This window comes from Drosophila subobscura, chromosome U (assembly GCF_008121235.1).
Source record: "Drosophila subobscura isolate 14011-0131.10 chromosome U, UCBerk_Dsub_1.0, whole genome shotgun sequence".
Classification (NCBI taxonomy): Eukaryota; Metazoa; Arthropoda; class Insecta; order Diptera; family Drosophilidae; genus Drosophila; species Drosophila subobscura.
The window spans coordinates 1,184,246-1,203,405 of NC_048534.1; the positions used below are offsets into that span (position 1 = coordinate 1,184,246).

At 46.8% G+C, this 19,160-nt stretch overlaps 1 protein-coding gene and 3 non-coding genes across 5 annotated transcripts in view; 2 read left to right on the forward strand and 2 right to left on the reverse strand.

The window, feature by feature from the left end:
* Positions 1 to 1,090: 1,090 nt before the first annotated feature.
* Trnap-agg lies at positions 1,091 to 1,162 on the forward strand. Its single transcript has one exon. It is a non-coding gene; the product is annotated as a tRNA-Pro (tRNA).
* Positions 1,163 to 1,406: 244 nt separating this feature from the next.
* On the reverse strand, positions 1,407 to 1,478 carry Trnap-agg. Its single transcript has one exon. It is a non-coding gene; the product is annotated as a tRNA-Pro (tRNA).
* Positions 1,479 to 1,697: 219 nt separating this feature from the next.
* On the forward strand, positions 1,698 to 1,769 carry Trnap-agg. Its single transcript has one exon. It is a non-coding gene; the product is annotated as a tRNA-Pro (tRNA).
* Positions 1,770 to 2,736: 967 nt separating this feature from the next.
* LOC117901965 (protein outspread) overlaps positions 2,737 to 19,160 on the reverse strand; it is a 126,851-nt gene continuing 110,427 nt past the window's right edge. The window contains exons 4-12 of one of the 2 annotated variants that reach the window (XM_034812946.1): positions 16,338 to 16,914; positions 7,787 to 8,127; positions 5,352 to 7,751; positions 5,147 to 5,281; positions 4,937 to 5,076; positions 4,166 to 4,315; positions 3,980 to 4,094; positions 3,340 to 3,751; positions 2,737 to 2,969 (exon numbers count right to left, since the gene is read on the reverse strand). In XM_034812946.1, the coding sequence (XP_034668837.1) occupies positions 2,767 to 2,969; positions 3,340 to 3,751; positions 3,980 to 4,094; positions 4,166 to 4,315; positions 4,937 to 5,076; positions 5,147 to 5,281; positions 5,352 to 7,751; positions 7,787 to 8,127; positions 16,338 to 16,914 (4,473 nt within the window). In that variant the 3' untranslated portion in view covers positions 2,737 to 2,766. Of the gene's footprint in view, positions 2,970 to 3,339; positions 3,752 to 3,979; positions 4,095 to 4,165; positions 4,316 to 4,936; positions 5,077 to 5,146; positions 5,282 to 5,351; positions 7,752 to 7,786; positions 8,128 to 16,337; positions 16,915 to 19,160 lie in introns of those variants that run through there. The other variant, XM_034812945.1, reaches the window with a different exon arrangement.

The window sequence follows — 19,160 nt, forward strand, 5'->3', positions numbered from 1 at the left end:
CTGAAGCGATAATCAAATAAAATGGATTGCCAGCCATTTTCAAGTTGAAAGAAAAGCGCCACACAGGAATATTTGTTTTGGTCCACTACATTGCTGCTGTCTGTCCAAACAGTCTCGAAATCAAGGGTCAGGGACAGGCAGTCCAAAGAAAACCCAAAGAAAGGCAACGGAAGGGTAAGAGAAAAAAGATGGCCAGGCCCATGATGTGAAAATCGTGATTCAAAAGTCAAACGGCGGCCTGTAATTTTCACTAATTTTAACAATGTTTTCGTTTGTCTGTTTCGCTTTTGTTTAGTCGTCAACATTTTGTGGAGGCTTCCCAAGTAGCATAACAATTATGCGAATTTAGGCATTGGAACGAGGGAAATGACAATGCGATCAGATACCCATTCGCATTGGTAAAAGTTAAAACCAATCTGCGCAGATCGACTCATTCCCTCAATGTGACGTCACACTCGGACGGCAGGGATTACAAAAAAGGTAATGCGTGCAGAAGGAACTAAACTAAACTAAATTAAACTGAACACAGCCCAACTCCATGTGTCGATTGGTTGAGTTGCCAAAGCAGGCCAACGCCGCTGTCCAAGATCCCACAGTTCCTAGGAAAAACTCCATAACAGCAAATACATTCTGCATTTTAAAATCTCCTCCAAAGGGTCTGCGTCTGTGTGTCTCTGCAATCGCACGTCCCAAGGGAACGTTAGTCGACATTTAAGGAATGTGACTCTGGCTTCCAGCTACGCGCGTGTTTCTGCTGAGTTGGTTTTTTCTTTTTACTGGAATTGTGCTGCAGCGGCAGACTGCCTGGAACCAACTAACCACTTCTCTGCGAGACCATAGAGACTTCGCACTACACACACCTCTGTCTGCTGAATTCTCTCATTTATTCAGTATCTATGCGGGCTATGGCAGAAATGACTGGAAATGGCTTGTAATGAGTCCGAGACTGTTCATTGCGCTTTCGTTTTTTGGTCGATATTCTACGAATTTCATTTAAAGCTTGACTCTTCCGCAGTCAAAAGCTTTATATGCACTTGCACATGGAGTGGCTGCCATAACAAAACGCATTTTAATCAGGCAGTGTTCAACTGGCTCGTTGGTCTAGGGGTATGATTTCCGCTTAGGGTGCGGGAGGTCCCGGGTTCAAATCCCGGACGAGCCCAAGAGTAATACATTTTTTTCTGTTTTTTTTGTTTTTTTTTAGTTTTTAAAAGCTAAAATTTGAATAAATAATTGTTGATTATGCAAATATAAATAAAATATTCTCTCTGGCTTCAGTCCACGTTACAGAGCCAATAACTTCCTACGTTTTAGTTTGAGTAATTAAAGTGTCTTCTTTATTGGGCGACTTCTTTTTGCTTGAGGCAGTTATGACAAAAAATATTTAAAAAAAAACAATTTGACTTGGGCTCGTCCGGGATTTGAACCCGGGACCTCCCGCACCCTAAGCGGAAATCATACCCCTAGACCAACGAGCCGGTTGATCTGTACTGAAATTCATCGAATTATAAAACAAGTCAAATTTTGTTGACTTTTATATAGTTTTACTGTGATTTTCAGACAAAAAACTAGCTGCGACACAATAAGAGACAATTTTTAAAATCAAATAGTTTGATGGAACTCTTTGGCCATGGAACTAAAACCCCTTCAGTGCTTGTGGGAGCCGAAAAAGACTATTGGGCGGCCGAACGCTAACCGGCTCGTTGGTCTAGGGGTATGATTTCCGCTTAGGGTGCGGGAGGTCCCGGGTTCAAATCCCGGACGAGCCCAAGAGGAACACGTTTTTTGTATGTTTTTGTTATAAACATTGGTTATAGAATTTATTTTTGTTGCACAAATAACGACTTAATGGGTAAATAATATTAACATTTTTTGTTCGCCCCGCCTATTTATCTAGATTAAAATTGCATTAATTTAGGTGGAATTTGGTGTGGAACCTGACCCGTGTACCGAGCTCAGCTCTAGCCCCGCCGGAGCAACTGAAAAACCGGCGGAATCCGGTGTAGGTCAGGAATCGCGCAGTGGCGGAAATACACATCAGAAAAAATCTGGAAACAAACAGAACAAGTTGGCGAAGGAGCAACTTAGAGCAGATCTGTTTGCCAAGAGTACTATATACTCAAAGACCTAAGAACTACATAATCATAAATAAATGACACATTTTGTGGACATAGAGAATTGGGTAAACGTACAATAGAATAACATACAGATACAATGGTAGAATAGATAGATGATAAATACATAAATTTGGCCCAAAATAGTGGTTTCATGATGACGCAGCATCGGCATCAGCATCAGTAGTGCTGCCGTGTTGGGGGGCTAGTTTTTGTGTGTTCTCCATTGCTCGACGTCCCTTCCAGTTTACCTTGGAGGGGGGTGAACAGTCGTGTTTATTGGAACTCCCGTTTGGAGTAGCTCTCTCTTTCAGTCAATTTCAGGTATGGGGGTTGCGCCGCAGCATCACCAGCATCATCATCTTTATGGTATTCCGTATGCCTTATTATCTGCTCAACCAGTTTTGCGCTCTGTTAGATAGATGTTTTTCCCATATGTTCATATGTACGTACATACATACATACATCATGATGTTTGTGCCGCATGATTTTGATTTGGTTGCTTGTTTATTTAATAATATATTTTAAATATTTATAATTATTTATTTATTATTCGCACTAATTATTCTTTGGTTGTTCCACTGGTTCTGTTTTTTTTTGTCGTTTGCTCCTTGTTTTTGCATTTTCTTCTGCAGTTGAATTTTAATTTTGTTCATTGTGCTTTTTCTTCGTGGATTTGCATGCTAATGACGGCAGCCGTTTTAAACATTTTCTTGTGACTTGGCTTATTTGGATTGGTTGTCGGTGCTGTATGGGTGCCACATCTTGGTGGTGCTGTTAGTTTCGATGATGCTGGTGATGTCTGTGCAGTGGATTTTCGCAGACTTTTGCCAAACGTGGAGCTGCCTCTTAGACCTGAAATTAAAGGGAGATAAAGAGAACAGAGACACCGAGATTAGCTACCGATGAAACATAAGCAGAAGAATCGCATCTTTGGGTTAGTAGTGGAGGCCAAACAAATATCTGGTTAATGGTGGAGGAAACGCAAAAACAGTGGGAAGGAGTAGTGATGGGATGGGGGAAGGTACAGACACAGAGTCAGATACAGAGAGGTGAGAGGCAGAGACAGAGAGAGAGAGAGACAGAGAGAGACAGAGAGAGACAGAGAGAGAGAGAGAGAGAGCTTTGTGTAGAGGTGTTGTGTACAGTGAAGAAGAGAGTGCGCGGTGCACGGTGACCCGAAGCGTCGAAGAGAAGCGTGAAGAGAATGCATTTGCAATTTTACCTTGGAAGCTCAAACGATTCTGATAAATGGCAAATATATCGAACGGCCGGTAGCACGGCTCGTAGCCGTCCTCGAGCGCGGCATACTCGCTCTGGATTGCACGAATCTGATCAGAAGGGTTTTGTTTTTGTTTTCGTTTTTGATCTTGGTTTTGGTTTTGGTTTCGGTTTGCGGCGGGCATTGGGCAGCAATTAAGCATATGGGAGGGTATCACGAAAAGGCTTGGCTCCACGTATTCATTGGCTTCTCGCGTTGTCGCTGTCGCTGGGGCTGGAACTGGGTTCAGGGGATTCGGTATCGACTCGGAATCGCTGCTGGCTCCCAATGTGGTTGTGGTTCTGCTTTCACTGGCCACTATTTCTGGTGCACACTGTACAGGTACGGGTACGGGTACGGCTACGGATGGTACAGGCTGTTGTTTGATTGGTTGGTTGGTTGGTTGGTTGGTTGGTGTTGGTTGGTGTTGTTTGTGTTGTGTAATCGGTATTTGGATAGTGGGAAGATGGTAACAAAGTGGATTAGTTGTTGCCTGTCGCTGTTTAGGAGTTAGTCACAAGTGTGAATCGTCGAGCGTTAATTGATTGTTGGATGTTGGATGTTGGATGGGAGATTGTGTGAGCTACGAGGATGTTCTCCTTACCTCGCTATCCTCACAGTGGGCCCCCTCCCTGGAGTGATCCGGGGTCAGGCCCTGCACAAAGTGCACATCATTGGCTGGATCCTCCGATGCCAAATGGGCACGAAATTGCCTATTTCTGTGGGTATCGCAAGTGTTACATGTGTTACATGTGGATGGATGTGGATCTGCAAGTGGGGATTGTCTCACCTCAATTCCAGTTGTTGCATTTGCTGAAAGTGCCTCAATCTGCTGTTGGCCAGGTGCAGCTGCTCCTCCAGAGCGGCGTTTTCCACACATTTTATCGAGTATTTCTCGGAGAACGATAGAATTTCCAGTCGAAGTTCTTCGAGCTCCTCTCTGCACATATTTTAAGGGGGAATAATAGTTAGCTGTTAGTCAGCCATAAGCAAGCACCTCCAGAACTTTGGAAGGATTCACTCTAATCGTCCTTGACACACAATACACACTCGAAAGACTTTTTAATCGGTTATAATTGCTTTTAGCTTCCACTTGATCAATCACAGATATTCTTTAAGTGATACGAGAAAGAACAAACATTTCGTTTGCCTAAAATCCAAGTATTGTAAATATATAGGAATGGTCAAATGGTTAAGTTCGCTCTGAAAACATGCGTGGTAGTGGTTGAGGAGAGTGTCGGTATCGGCAGGAACCATTCGAATCATTCCAATATATTCGTTGTTTTCTGGCCAAGAAATGATCATCAAAGTTATTTGGTTTTTCGCAGCGGTAGCTCTTTTGCGGGTATTTTGAAAGTATTTCCAGGCTAAGAATCTTCACGTATGATTCAATAGATCAGAAAGATGACACATTATCGCAGCTATGTGCTATCGTAGGGCAATACGTCGTACATTTTCGTGTCTCTTTTTTCATAGGGTTCAAAGTTTGTTTGCTGTCAAAGGCGCATTGAGCAACTGTCCCACCAAGTTATATACAACAAATAAATGCATTTCTACTCACTCTTTCAGCGTGGTGCCATCGCCCCGAATGTGTTCTCCCCGCTGTACCTGTCTCAGGAACTCCTGCTTGAAGCGCGCCACCTCACGTTGCACCTCGCTCTGGTGAGCTTTTCGCATGGCATCCAGAGCGGCGAGCGTTGCCTAAAAACAGAAAACCAATCCAACTTAAGCATTTCCTTGGGCTCACAAAAGTCTCCCGGGGCTTTCCCACCTGCGTTTCCTCTGCCAGAGCGGTCTCCTTTTCGGCCAACAGTCGCTCAATTTCCAGCTTGTGCTGCTGCTCCAGATCGCAGGTTATTCTACGATGGGAGGTCTCCATGGCACTCAGCCCCTTCTCGCAGAGCGTCTAACCAAGAGATGATGGTGTTGCTTATGCCAGAATATTTTATTTACGATCCACATAGGGGTACACTTACCCTCAGTTGTTCGATTTCCATTTGGTAGCGCTTGCGGAAGCTCTGCTCATCGGCCGCGTTGACATGCTCGTTGTGGTACACCTCGCGCAGACACTCCAACTGCTTGCCATGTTCCCGTTCAAGTAGCTCCAGTCGCTTCTCGAGGCGCTTGCAGCGGTCCTGCTGCCTGCCCAGCTCGTCGCTCAGTTCGCTGCGCTGTCGCAGGAGTAGCTCCTGCTCCTGCTCCTGGCTGGCGCACTTCTCTAGGGCCTGTGCGAGATCGCTCTCGCGTTGCTCCAGCAGCTGCTCGCTGCGCTGCAGATCCGTTTCAGTCTGTTGCTGCAGTGCCGAGAGCTTCTCCACCCGCTGGCGCAGGTCGCAGCACTTGTGGCAGGCATCCTGGACGCAGGTCAACTCCAGCTGCTCGCTGACCATCACACAGGTCTCGGCCAGGGCGCGTTCCAGCTGCCGCAGGCCGTCCTTCCTGTCATTCATGGGTGAAACGGAGCGACGACTCCTCTGTCCTGCGCGGATTTGCTGCAGCTGCGAGAGACTCTGCTCGAGGCGCTCCTTGCTGCTCAGCAGCACATGCTCCAGGCTGTGCAGACGCTGCAGCAGATGGCCGTTCAGCGGGGACCGGCTCGCAGACTCGCTGCTCGCGGACTCTGTGGGCGGACTGACGCTCTCCACCGACTTCCTCTCGATGGTCTCCCTCTGCAGTTCGCTGAGTTTCAGCTCCAGTTGCTCCTTGCCCTTGAGCGACAGAGATCGTCGTCGCTCGGACTTGACCAGCTTCTGCTTCAGCGCTCGCACCTGTCGCTCCGAGCTGCTGTATTTGAGTGTCAGATCCTGGATGCGGGCGGCCATCAGCTGCAGCTGCGCTCCATCCTCCAGCTGGCAGCGCTCCAGCTTCTGCTGCAGCGCCGCTTGGGCCAGCTCGAGGGCGTCGTACTGGTTCTGGGACTGCTTCAGCTCCCGCTTCATGGCCCGAATCTCGTTCACGGCCTTCTCGAAGCGCGACCGCAGCTCATTGTACTCCTCCGCGAGGGAGTCGCGCTGCAGGCAATACGGATCGATGTCGCTGATGGTGGTGAGGTCGCTCAGCGAGTCCATGCGCTTTATTTTGTGGCGCTGCAGATTGCTGAGACTGGCCACCTGGCTGCCAGTGCCCTCCGTCCGGAGCTCCCTCAGCCGCTTGTACAGGCTCTCGTTCTCCTCGATGCCCTGCGCCAGGCGATCCTCCAGCTGCTTGATCTTGCACTGGCTCTCCGACAGCTGCAGACTGAGGCTGTGCATCAGCTCGGCGGCACTCTGTTTGGCCTTGGCCAGCTCTCCATTCAGCTGTTGCTGCTGCTGCTGCTCCTGCAGCCGCGCCGTCAGCTGCTGCTCCGTCCGCTGCAGCGTACTCAACAGCTCCGACATTCGTGCCTCTCGCAGCGCGGCCTCTGCCCGCAGCGTCTCGCACTGCTGCTTGAGCTCTCGCTCCGGCTGCAGCAGCTCCTCGGGCACAACCAGCAGTGGCAGTTCATCGCTGGCCACACTGTCGACGGTGCTGCGCCTCGAGCTGGGCGGGGAGCTGCGGCTGCGCTTGTGGAGGCTCGCGAGGCTGCGGTTGCGCAGGCAGCTGCGGAGGACGGGCGGGGATGGCGACAGCGGGGAACCCCAGTCGAGGCTGTCCCTACGTCCGCCCTCCGATGCGGTTCGGTACTCCTCGTCGGACGAGAAGTGGGGGGGTCCGCCTGCTCCGGCGGGTGTGCCCGGCGTGGTGGCCGGACTCGCTACAGCCACAGGCTGCAGCTGCGCCTTGATGAAGTCCTGCTCGATGTCCGTCTGCTTGGCGGCCGCCGCAGGCGTCGTCTCCAGCTGCTGGGGCAGGCTGGCGGCACTGCGCAGCACCGCCAGCCAGCTGTTGCGGGAGCTGGGCGAGAGGCTCGCCAGCAGCAGGCGCTGCTTGTCCCAGGTGATCAACCGGAACGCGTGCTGCTTGCTGGCGCTCGGCTCTGGCAGCACATTCGTCAGGCTGTTCACATCGAGGACTCCGTCGAGGACACCCCGCTCCTCGCAGAGTGGATCGCGGTAGTAGAACAAAGCCGCACCGCTGAGCGTGAACCAGTGCTTGGACCACTCGCCCGTGCGGCTGTCGTGCTTCATCAGCCAGCCCTTCTTGGCATTCAGCGACTCCTCCGTGGCGCCCTTGGCTGCGGGCTTGTGTGCCACAGAGGAGGAGGAGGAGGAGGATGACTTGATCCCGCCCTTGACTGCTCGCCGCTCGTCCGTCTTGGCCATGTAGTTGGCGCACAGCTCGTCCATGTTGCAGCCTCCATCCGGATCCCCTCTCTCGTGCTGGTAATGCTTCACTGGCTTCACTTGCAGGTGCAGTTGCAGCTGGAGCCGTGCCGTTGGCTGTGTCTTCAGGTGGCTCTCCCCTGCTGCTGCTGCTGCTGCTGCTGGGAAACCATCACCGTGGGTATCTTTTTGACTATGGCCGAGACGATGGCCGGCGTGGAGTTGGCCGCCAGTGGCAATGACTTTGGTCTCTCGCTCCCACAATTGCTCTGGGACTTGTTGTTGCTGTTGCCGGTGGAGACCTGGAAATCCGTCTCGTCCCGCGATGTCTGGTACTGTCCATGGGAGTGATGCGGGTAATGATGCTGATTGTTCAGCGCATTATTGACGGCCGTGGACCAGCGCTTGTTCTGCTGTTGACTTAGGTTCGTTATGCTGTTGGAAATGTCCTCGCTGGTCTTCTCATCCCTGCGCATGTCCTCAATGAGCAGGCATGTTGTGGGTTGTGAAACTGTGAAAGATCATAGACAGGTGTAGAGGTTTTTGGATTAGTTATTGGGAGAATATTAAAAGGGGAGTCTAATCATACGGAATTTATTGTTGATAGGAGACTTGAGACTTTTCTTCAAGGCTTATTCCTGTTCAATCAAACCTCAAAAAACACTTTCTTAATTCATTCACAAGCAGCTCTTTAGTTTTCACTTTAATCCAGTCAAAACTTGAGACCCTACACAGAAACATTAATTTTGGTTTATTGAATAAATAAATTAGAACAACGTAAAAGAACAGAAAGCGAGCCAGAGAGGCCTCAGAACGCAGAGCCAACGCATTCTTCCCTACATTTTCATAATTGGCCCAACGTCTTCATTAAATACTTTGAAATATGAGCATGTTTGAGCGGAAGTGGCTGTGGTTTCTACTAGGCAGAGACCAAATCAATGAAAATAAACTTAGACGCAGCATCGTGGTGGATCCCCGTGGTCTACACCCCTAACAATATTTATGTCCAGCATAGGGCCAGAAATTGTAAGGGGATCCTTTGGATCGCGATAAACAGCGAAAACCACAGAGAGAGAGAGAGAGAAGCTGCAGAGAGTGGCATAATTTTATTAACACGAGAAGTTGAGAGGACGAACCATCATCGCAGCAGCAGCATCAGCAGAGACATAAGAGAAATCAGAGGCCTCAGAGGCTTCAGAGGCATCAGAGGACGCAGTCTTCGCTTCGAACTTGTCCCATAAAATATATGATTACAAAATATATATTTAGACTTTCGACCTGTTCCGTGGGCCTGTTTCTCTGTGTGTGGATGTGGATGTGCCACTGGCTGGCTGTTGTTGCTGCTCCCTCCTCCAACGAGGCACACATTTAAAGTTTATTATGATTACGATACAAATTTCCGACTGACCATAAAAAGCAGAGCCAGTCAGCCAGTCACTGAGACCCGTCGTCTCTGAGTGCGCATCAATTCGGTCAGTCGAACAGGTTGGCGGTTGCTTTTCGGCTGGTCCGGCGTTTATCTAGATTATTGAGCTGTTTTCTGCAGCACCAGAAAGGCACCAGAAACCAAATGGCAACAAAAGCGAAAGGAGGCAGCAGCAGCAGCCTCTGAACCCCAGCTACAGCTAAAAACCTTCTCTGATAGGAAGGGGGCCTGGGGACTGACTCACCGGAGGAGCTCATCAGAGCAGAGCAGCAGCCGAGTAGGTTCAAGGTTACTGTGCTAACTGGAGGGGCTGGAGGATGCTTTTGCTCTGCAGCTCTGTGGCTGAGAGGGAGTTACGGCTTGATGGGTACGGGGCATGGGGCTATGCCTTTAATTGATCGACTTGTCGGCAAAAGACGGCTGGACCCCAAGGAGTGGGCCCCCAAACGATGCGGCGACTATGTCAGCAATGCAACTTATAATGCCTATGATACAATATTATCCATGAAGGAGGACAGCAGGAAAAGAGCCTAGGGCTAATTTGTACAAGGCAGATTGCACTGCTGAGCGAAGATCCTTTGATATTGTGTGAAATGTTAGTGGCAATGATCAGTGGAGAAGCGTGAGTGATCCTGGGAGTTGAGTAGAGAAGTAAAGTATCCAATTTCCGTGTGGGCTGTGGGATATCAGAAAGGGAATTATGAGAGTTGTGGAAGGTAAATGTTGATCAGAGAAGGAGAAATTTGTATCCATAAAGTAGTGGGCAGAAAGAAAATAAAACTGTAGAAACTATTCAGCAAATCTTTGAGGAATACTCAAGCGAATCCTTTCTTCTTCCACCACTCTACAGGTCCTTTGTCCTTTGCATTCCTTCACCCTGTAAACCCCTATCCCGTCTTCGGCTCTTCTATCTGGGGGCTCTTTGTTTCGCAGCTTTGCTCCTTTCTGATGCTCCTGCAGCATGCCCTTGATGCTGATGGGCTCTGCACCATTTAATATTTATTGTGGCTGTTACTGCGCGCTTTCAAGTTCGCGATCAAATCAGAGCACAGCAGAGGACAGAAACAGAAACAGAAACAGAAAGAGAAAGAGAAAGAGAACAAAAACACAAAAGGGAAGACGCGTAAGGTGCTAAGTGTAATTAAGTTGATAAAAACAGTGTTCTCTGATGTATGGGATGGCGCATCACACGGATGGGAGTGTAGCCTGTAGACTGGCCAGAGACCTATAATTATGCTTAAGAGTCCCTTCGAACTCCGCATACCCTCGCGAACCGTTGAAGAGCGATCTCCAGCAGGAAGCAGCAAAACTTTTAGTTTTTTTTGTTGGTACACTTTGTGTTCATTTCTTTAATTAACAAACACTTGATTAATTATGGCCACAATTAAGCGCACTCTGCACAACCCACTCGATGATGCTACCATCGGATCGGTGCAGTCGCCTTTAGACATATATTCCCGAGCCCCCCCGCCCGACTTCTCCACCCCAGACGCAATAAATAATCAAAATGCAATTTGATTTACCTGCCGTTGCCTCGGCTCCTGCCACTGCCTCTGCCACTGCCTTTTGGGCGAACGAAAGCGAAAATTGCCTTTGCCTCGGGTACCCCTCACAGGATGACTTTGAAAAATTTCTAACTGCCCCAGCTCCTCAGCCACAGCCCATCTGCCCCTACCCATCCTCATACTCATCACAAGGATGCATAAATTGTGCTTGCAAGTCGTTGCACTTATGAATATTGATTGGTTATTGGTGATGGTGGTGACGGTACGAGCGATGCTGCTGCTGCTGCTGCTGCTGCTGCTACTCCTCCTGCATGTGTGTGTGTTGCAAGTCTCGTAAATCGTACAACTTGCATCGTTAGCCTGCGCAACGCCTCCTCCTTCTGAGTCTCTCTCGTTGGCTTCTTCTTGCGCAGCTGTCATTTTGCATTTGCACAGAAGTTGTCGAGGCTGGGGGAAGCCCCTCCCGTCACTCCACTCCACTCTTCTCAATTTCTATACTTTTTTTTTGTGGCTGTTTAGGTTTCTCAATAGATTGATAATGAACTAATGGAACTCCACACTCCACTACACAGACAATGTTGCAAAATGGTTGTAATTAAGGTTTGATATACTATGAAAAAGAGCATGGGTTAAGTTTAAGTACCCGATAAGAGGGGTCCCTTCCTTACTTCCTTCCTTCCTTGATGACTGAGGTCTGGCTGTGGCAACAATGTTGCCATCATAAGTGCCACAGAGAGTTGCCTATTGCTGCTGCCTCTCCCCTATAATTTGCCTTTTGTAATACAATCTTGCACTCAGTTGATGCTTGGTTTGTTGTTTGATAAGCTCTCTTTCCCTCTTTCTTCTCCATTTCGTCACCTTTTTGCACAAGTAATGGAAGGAGAAGAATGCCCTTTCCTCTCTCTGCGCTCAGCTGTAATTATTCACTTTGCCGTGAAACTTTGTCCATTACACAAGTACTATAAGTCCCTGCCACAGATAGACCCACACTTGAACCACAAACATGTCCCGGAGGGGACAATCTTGTGCTGGGTCTCCTGGAATATATATTTCAACGTGTGGAACACTTCTCTCTCGCTCACACTCTGCCCGACGGCTATTAGGTTTAGACAGTTTATAATCTTTGTCGATGTGCATTTTAAGAGCTTTAAAGGCAGCTACGAATAAGAAAACTCTCCGAACAGAAAATCCCAACTCCATTCAGCAATGTCTTCAGCCAAAAGGCAGAGAGCGCGCGGCCAATGAATTGCCTCATTTGCCGCAAAGTTTTGCTTATTGATGGAATGTTATTAGTCTGTGTCAGCACCACCAGCAAAAAGCTGGCTGGCTGTATGGTCAGATGTCTAGAAGAAAATGCCCTACAGTCCGCGACTGTAGCGCGGTAACTGATCTTCGCCTCTGCACCGACACAGAGACATATATACATATGTATGTACCTCCTAGTGTAGCAGTGTATCTCCCTAATCGAAAAAGAAACGCGACAGTGGAGACTGTGGGGAAATGGGGGGAAAATGTGCAAGGCTTTACATTAGAGAGTGTGGAGACCGGCAGCCAGAAGCGGTAGTTGTCTCTGGCTTTCAGGCTTATGATGAAGGTTTTGCAGAGTAGGTTTGGTGTGCTCTGTCAAAGAACGATGGAGGATGAAGGAGTGTTACTTTCGGGGATGAAACATGGAAATATTTTTGGGATTTAGATTTTGAAAATATTAGAGAGCAAGTAAATGGCCCTTGAAGGTCAAGAAGTGTGCGGTTTGCAGTGGCATTTCATTAATAGAATAAAAGTCTAAGATTCTTGTCTAAGACGCAGTGAAAAAACCCACTTACCTTCCTTCTCCGGATTAAGTTGCTAGTAAAAATGATTGTTCTATAATTCAAATATTTACTCTTCTTCAATGCAGCCCCCTTGGGGCAATGCATCTTTTACCACCTTCCTTGTGGATCTGTGAAGATGGTTAATTTTCGCTTTCCATTTCGTAGGGAAGATCCGCCGAACAATTCGAACTGGTTCACGTATTTAACTGGCGATTTATCAACGGAATAATGCCATTTGTTGTGGGGGACTGAACCTTGAATTTGCAACGGAGAGACTGGGAAAAATAGAGGTTGGGGAGATCATGAAAGGGTCCCCCCCGTCCAATGCAGAGCTCTATGTGTGTGCCTGCCTCCCTAACTACGAATCTGTGCGGCAGACACACTATAATTTAAGCGTGAATATCATTTTTCCATGAACAAGTAACCTGAAGCAATGTATGTGAGAACATTCACAGTAACTGCACTTACAGGAGAGCAGCAGCAGACATCAGACAGCAACCAACGAACCCAACAAGATCCAGACCTTCCTGCAGTCTGCTCTACTCTGTGTGTGTTTGTGTGTCTGCTATAGCATCTAAAGAAATTTATGAAGCCTACCATTATACGATCCTAAGTAGTGGAGGGGATTCGTAGCAGCCCCAGCCCCAGCCTCAGCCTCAGCTTGTTCAACAGCCTCAGCCTCAAGTTTAATTTCGTGGCTGTGGCTTTAACTAGCTGCACGCACTGCTCCATGCCCCATTCCCCATTCCCCATGCCCCCTGTCCCTATCCCTTTGCCTGCCCCATTTCTGATGCTGCTGTACCCGCTAGACAGCCCTGCAATCCTTCAACTGTATGTCTGTCTGTCTGTCTGTCTGTTGTACCTTCCCCCTCCTGTCGGCGTCTGGGGCAAGGAGTTGATAATTATGATTGCTGCAAGCCATAAATGATCATAAAAATTATAGCAGCCGATACGTGAGACTCTTGCGAACAGAGAACAAAACTGCGGATGGAACTCGCAAAAATTGACTACAACAACAAAAAAAATGGCTGTGTTAAGGGAGCAATAAACAGAGCAAAAGATACGGAAGATTGCTTACAGTAAAAATAACTTTATCAACTTTTTTACTAGGAAATTTTTCCAACCCCATAAAGTATTTACATATATTCTTGATCAGGATCAGTCGATTGTCCGTCTTGTTTATCGGCTAGTTCTCAGAGATGATGAAAGCTAGAGCCACTGAATTTTGCCACAATGATACGAGTGTATTTCAAAAAATTAGACCCGCCCTGATAATTATGAAATAGGAATAAAAATACATTTTTTGTCTGGACGTTGATATGCAATGACTGCACCATCAAGTGGCCCATGCGACACCAAGCCAAAGCCTGTTACGCGCGGAACCCAGCAGAAAGCAGAACCGAGGGGCGCTGCCGCATGACGCGCGGCGCGATTAACCGAACCGGTCGCGAGCATGCAGGAAAGATAGATGTTAGGCTAATATTCGAGGAAAATTAGAACTAAACACAACTAAACTAGAGCAACTATAGCTAATCAAGCAAAATTATCAAAGTCAAAAATTAAACTAACTACGGGGGAGGTAGGCTAGTATAAGAGATTTAAGAAGAGGAAGGGAGTGAGTCGAGGATATAATGTGATAGAGAGAATTATAATCCGAGCATAACACTCTAAAGGGCTCGTGCAAGGCATAATTCGATCTACACATTGCAAGGAACAAAGGAATATAGTTTCTAGTGGGTCTAATGGGAATCGTAAAGTTTACGCGGCTCAGCAAGTCAGGGCTGTCTACATCCCCCTTGATCAAGTTGTGCATAAAAAGTACACCAAGCATTTTTCTACGACTAACTAAGGATGGAAGATTTATTAAAAGAAGTCTACTACGGTAGGAGGGCAGTCTCACAGTTGCATCCCAGTTGAGGCCACGCAGGGCAAAAAGTAAAAAGTGTTTCTGTACTGATTCAATACGGTCCTGATGTATGTTGTACTGAGGGCACCATACACATGAGCCGTATTCTAAAATCGGACGAACAAGCGAGATATAGAGAGTCTTCGTTATATAGGGGTCATCAAATTCCTTTGACCACCTCTTTATAAACCCAAGCACACCCATGGCTTCATTTACCATGGTAGAAATGTGTTCAGAAAACTTTAACTTGGGGTCTAGTTTAACACCAAGATCATCAACTAATGTAATTCTCTCAAGAGAACTACCGCAGAGGGTGTAAGGAGCCAGTAAGGGGCTGGAGCGATGAAAAGTCAGTACTTTTCACTTCGAGGCATTAAGATGTAACATATTTGCACAACACCATAACTGAAAGCTATTGAGATCAGATTGCAAGCGAGAGTGAGATGAAATGTCCTTATACTGGACCCTGAGCTTAACATCATCCGCATACATAAGTATTCGAGAATTTGTTAAGACAGAAGGCAGGTCATTAATAAAGAGTGTGAAAAGTAAGGGGCCTAAGTGGCTGCCCTGTGGTACTCCAGAAGTAACCATAACAGGTAAAGATAAGGAGTTTTTGAAGAGGACTCTTTGAGACCTAGAACACAGGTAGCTAGAAATCCAGCTCAAAGGATTGGGCGGAAACCCTAGAAGGTCAAGCTTTTGTGCAAGAAGAGAATGGTTTACAGATTCGAATGCCTTACTGAAGTCAGTGTAATTAACATCCGTCTGCAAGTTACCTTGGAAGCTTTTAATGATAAAGGAGGTGAACTCTTAAAGATTAGTGGTTGTTGATCGTCGCCGTATAAATCCGTGCTGAGCTGGAGATATAAGTGATTTGCAAAGCTGTTGCAAGTGCGGAGTTAAAATTTTCTCGAACATTTTAGGAAAGGAAAGATACAATTTGCAAGTTTTCTGAATTAGGGAATGGTAAATGTTAAACACAATTTTTCAAGGTGTATTTCGGGGGATATTGAATGGTACACGTAATTATAATTATTGCATAGAACACGGAAAGGTTCATGCTGGGCGTAATTAGATCTACACATGGGTATGATTTGATATACGAGTATTGTATAAAGCAGAGACCGTTTTAACTTTCTTATAAGTATAAAGGTTTCCAGTAACACTTTTTTATACCCGGTACTCGAAGAGTAAATAGGGTATATTGTATTTGTGCGGATAACGGTTGTATGTAACGCACAGAAGGAAACGTTTTCGACCCCATAAAGTATATATATTCTTGATCAGCATCAATAGCCGAGTCGATTGAGCCATGTCTGTCTGTCCGTCCGTCCGTCCGTCCTTATGAGCGCCTGGATCTCAGAGACCATAAGAGCTAGAGCCACCAAATTTTGCATCCAGACTTCTGTGTGCTCACACTGTTACAAGTGTATTTCAAAAATGAGCCACGCCCCCTTCCGCCTCCGCAAAAGGGCGAAAACCTCCCAAATCTAAAAAATTTTGAAGATAGCAGAAAACTAAAAATGCCATTCCGTAGGGAATGAACATATCTATCAGATCACAGAATTGGGATGATTATTATAGCCACAATGAAGAAATTAATTTGCAGTGGCTAAAACCACCCTGTCCCGCAGCTTTTGTTGTTTTTTTCACATTCTCTCATTCACACTCCTCTCTCCATTCACACTTCTGCAGTGTGCGGCCTCTGCCACTGCTGCGTCTCTGCCTCTGCCGTGACTCTTCAGTGTGTGGCTCTAGGGAAGGGGGGCGAGCTAAAGGAGCGTGTTGGCGTGAGAAGTGTTGTAGATGTAGATGACAGATGATGAAAAATGTAAAATTTGATAAAAACCTTAAAGGGGAAGATGATGTTGTACTGAGTATAAAAGTTGTGACGCGTGAGAAGCGTCTCACACGTCCCTTCTCGTTTAATTTGAAAAGCTTTTGGGATCTTTGTTCCAATCAAAAAGTACCCAAAATTATCAAGAGTCCCTTGGAGATATCAAAATATCCCCTTAAATCTTTAATATATTAGCAATTATATTTTCGTTTCCCATTTCTCAGTTTACTCACCCCGATTTGTGATCTCGTTGCCCGCATTTCGATTGTTCTCATCCTGTCCGATGAGGCAGCTGGTCGATGCATTCGATTGCCTTGGCTGCACATCCTCCTCATCATCTTCGTCGACATCCTCGCCCGTTTCCACGCCATCATCCTCCTCATCATCGTCCACAGTGCCTTGCGTATTGGTCACCGTGGATAAGCCTCCAGTATTCGTGGAACTAGGACTCAGATCGAGGCTGCTCAACAAATTGCCCGCCGATTGGGAGGCCGTAAGCGTGTCCTTGTGGTACGAGCTGTGACGATTGCCCAACTTTGTGGACATATCTATGTTGCTCGACTGCCGGAGGCTGCCAACCACCTGGCCGCCCGGCAGCGTGGCACTGCGCTTGTGGCGGCCCTTTGATTTAGGAAAGGCAGCCAGAATGTTAAGCCACCACTGCGACTCCTCGGAGCTGGTGCCCTTTACAAAGGTGACACGCTCTGGTGCGGTTATGGCTATGGAATTGGGGTGTCCTGTAACCTCCACGGCACCGGTCACCTCCAGCACTTTGGTCATTTCAATGCAGGCCTGCGGTATGGTTTCGGGCTGTAAAAAAAAAAGGAGCAACAGAATAAAAATACATTCGTTATGGGTATAGAATGAGACACTTTTAAATAAGTTTAAGCCATAAATTCGGAAATATTTAAACGAATAAACTAGCTAGTCATCGTGTTTCTTCGGTTCTCTCTTTCTGGTTTCTTTTTTTCAACATTTTTTTTATAATCATTCGCATTGGTAAAAGCTTGTTGAGCTAGTCTGATGTGCCACTTTTTGGCTCTAGGCGATAAGATATGTCCAACAATCATTTGTCGAGGCCAAGAGCAAGGCCATAATTAGCTAGCACTCGCCTGGACGGTCTTTTTTTATACCCGGTACTCGAAGAGTAAATAGGGTATATTGTATTTGTGCGAATAACGGTTGCATATAACGCACAGAAGGAAACGTTTCCGACCCCATAGAGTATATATATTCTTGATCAGCATCAATAGCCGAGTCTATGTCTGTCTGTCCGTCTTGTTTGTCGGCTAGTTCTCAGAGACTATAAGAACTAGAGCCACCAAATTTGGCTCCAGACTGCTGTATGCTCACACTGAAACCAGAGTATTTTCAAAATTAGCCCCACCCCCATCCGCCCCCGCAAAATGGCGAAAACCTCCCAAATCTACAATTTTAAAGAGAAAAGAAATCTAAAAACGCCATTCTGTAGGGAATGACCATATCTACAATGGAGAAATTAATTTTCAGTGGCCAAACCCACCCCGTCCCGCAGCTTTTGTTGTTTTTTTCACATTCTCTCATTCACACTCTGCTTCTGCAGTTGCCGCTGGCCGCGGCTCTGCCTCTGACGTGGATCTGAAGTGTGCGGCTCTAGGGGAGGGGGGCGAGCGAAAATAGCGTGTTGGCGTGAGAAGTTATGTAGATGTAGATGATAGGCGTAGAAAAAATGTAAAACGACAAATGTAAAATTCGAAAAAAAACGAGAAGGGACGTGTGAGACGCTTCTTACGCGTCACAACTTTTATACCCGGCACTCAGTACTACATCTGCAACTTAGCGGTTATTTGTCAAATTTTACATTTTTTCTTCATCTGTCATCTACATCAACAACACTGCTCACGCCAACACGCTCCTTTAGCTCGCCACCCTCCCCTATAGACACACACTGCAGAGCCGCTGCAGAGGCAGAGGCAGAGGCAGCGGCAGAGGCAGAGGCAGCGGCAGAGATGTGTCAGGGGCAGAGGCCATAAACAGCGCGAAGCAGAGTGTGAATGCTGCGGGACGGGGTGGGTTTGGCCACTGAAAATTAATTTCTCCATTGTGGCTATAATAATAATCCAATCATATCCCAATTTGGTGATCTGATAGATATGGTCATTCCCTACGGAATTTTTAGTTTTCTGTTATCTTCAAAATTGTAGATTTGGGAGGTTTTCGCCTTTTTGTGGAGGCGGAAAGGGGCGTGGCTCATTTTTGAAATACACTGGTTTGAGCATACAGCAGTCTGGAGCCAAAATTTGGTGGCCTAGCTCTTATAGTCTCTGAGAACCGACAAACAAGACGGACAGACAGACAGACGGACATAGACTCGGCTATTGATGCTGATCAAGAATATATATACTTTATGGGGTCGGAAACGTTTCCTTCTGTGCGTTACATACATTAACTTTGTGCACAAATACAATATACCCTATTTACTCTTCGAGTACCGGGTATAAAAAAACAAAATGGTACAGGTACACTGACTGAGTGCCGGGTATAAAAGTTCACACGTCCCTTCTCGTTTTAATTTAAAACGAGAAGGGACGTGTGAGACGCTTCTTCCGCGTCACAACTTTTATACCCGGAGCTCAGTACTACATCTGCAACTTAGCGGTTATTTGTCAAATTTTAAATTTTTTCTTCATCTGTCATCTACATCTACAACACTTCTCACACCAACACGCTGCAGACTCACGGCAGAGCCAGCGGCAGACGGCCACTGTGCGAAGCAGAGTGTGAATGAGAGAATTTTCAAAAAACAAATATAAGCTGCGAGCTAAAGGAGCGTGTTGGCGTGAGCAGTGTTGTTGATGTAGATGACAGATGAAGAAAAAATGTAAAATTTGACAAATAACCGCTAAGTTGCAGATGTAGTACTGAGTGCCGGGTATAAAAGTTGTGACGCGTAAGAAGCGTCTCACACGTCCCTTCTCGTCTTATGAATATTTCTTATCGCAAAAGATCCACTTTAGGGGGCATTCAAACAAGCAAGAATGTCTATGTACTTAAAATAACAATTGTTTGTACACTTG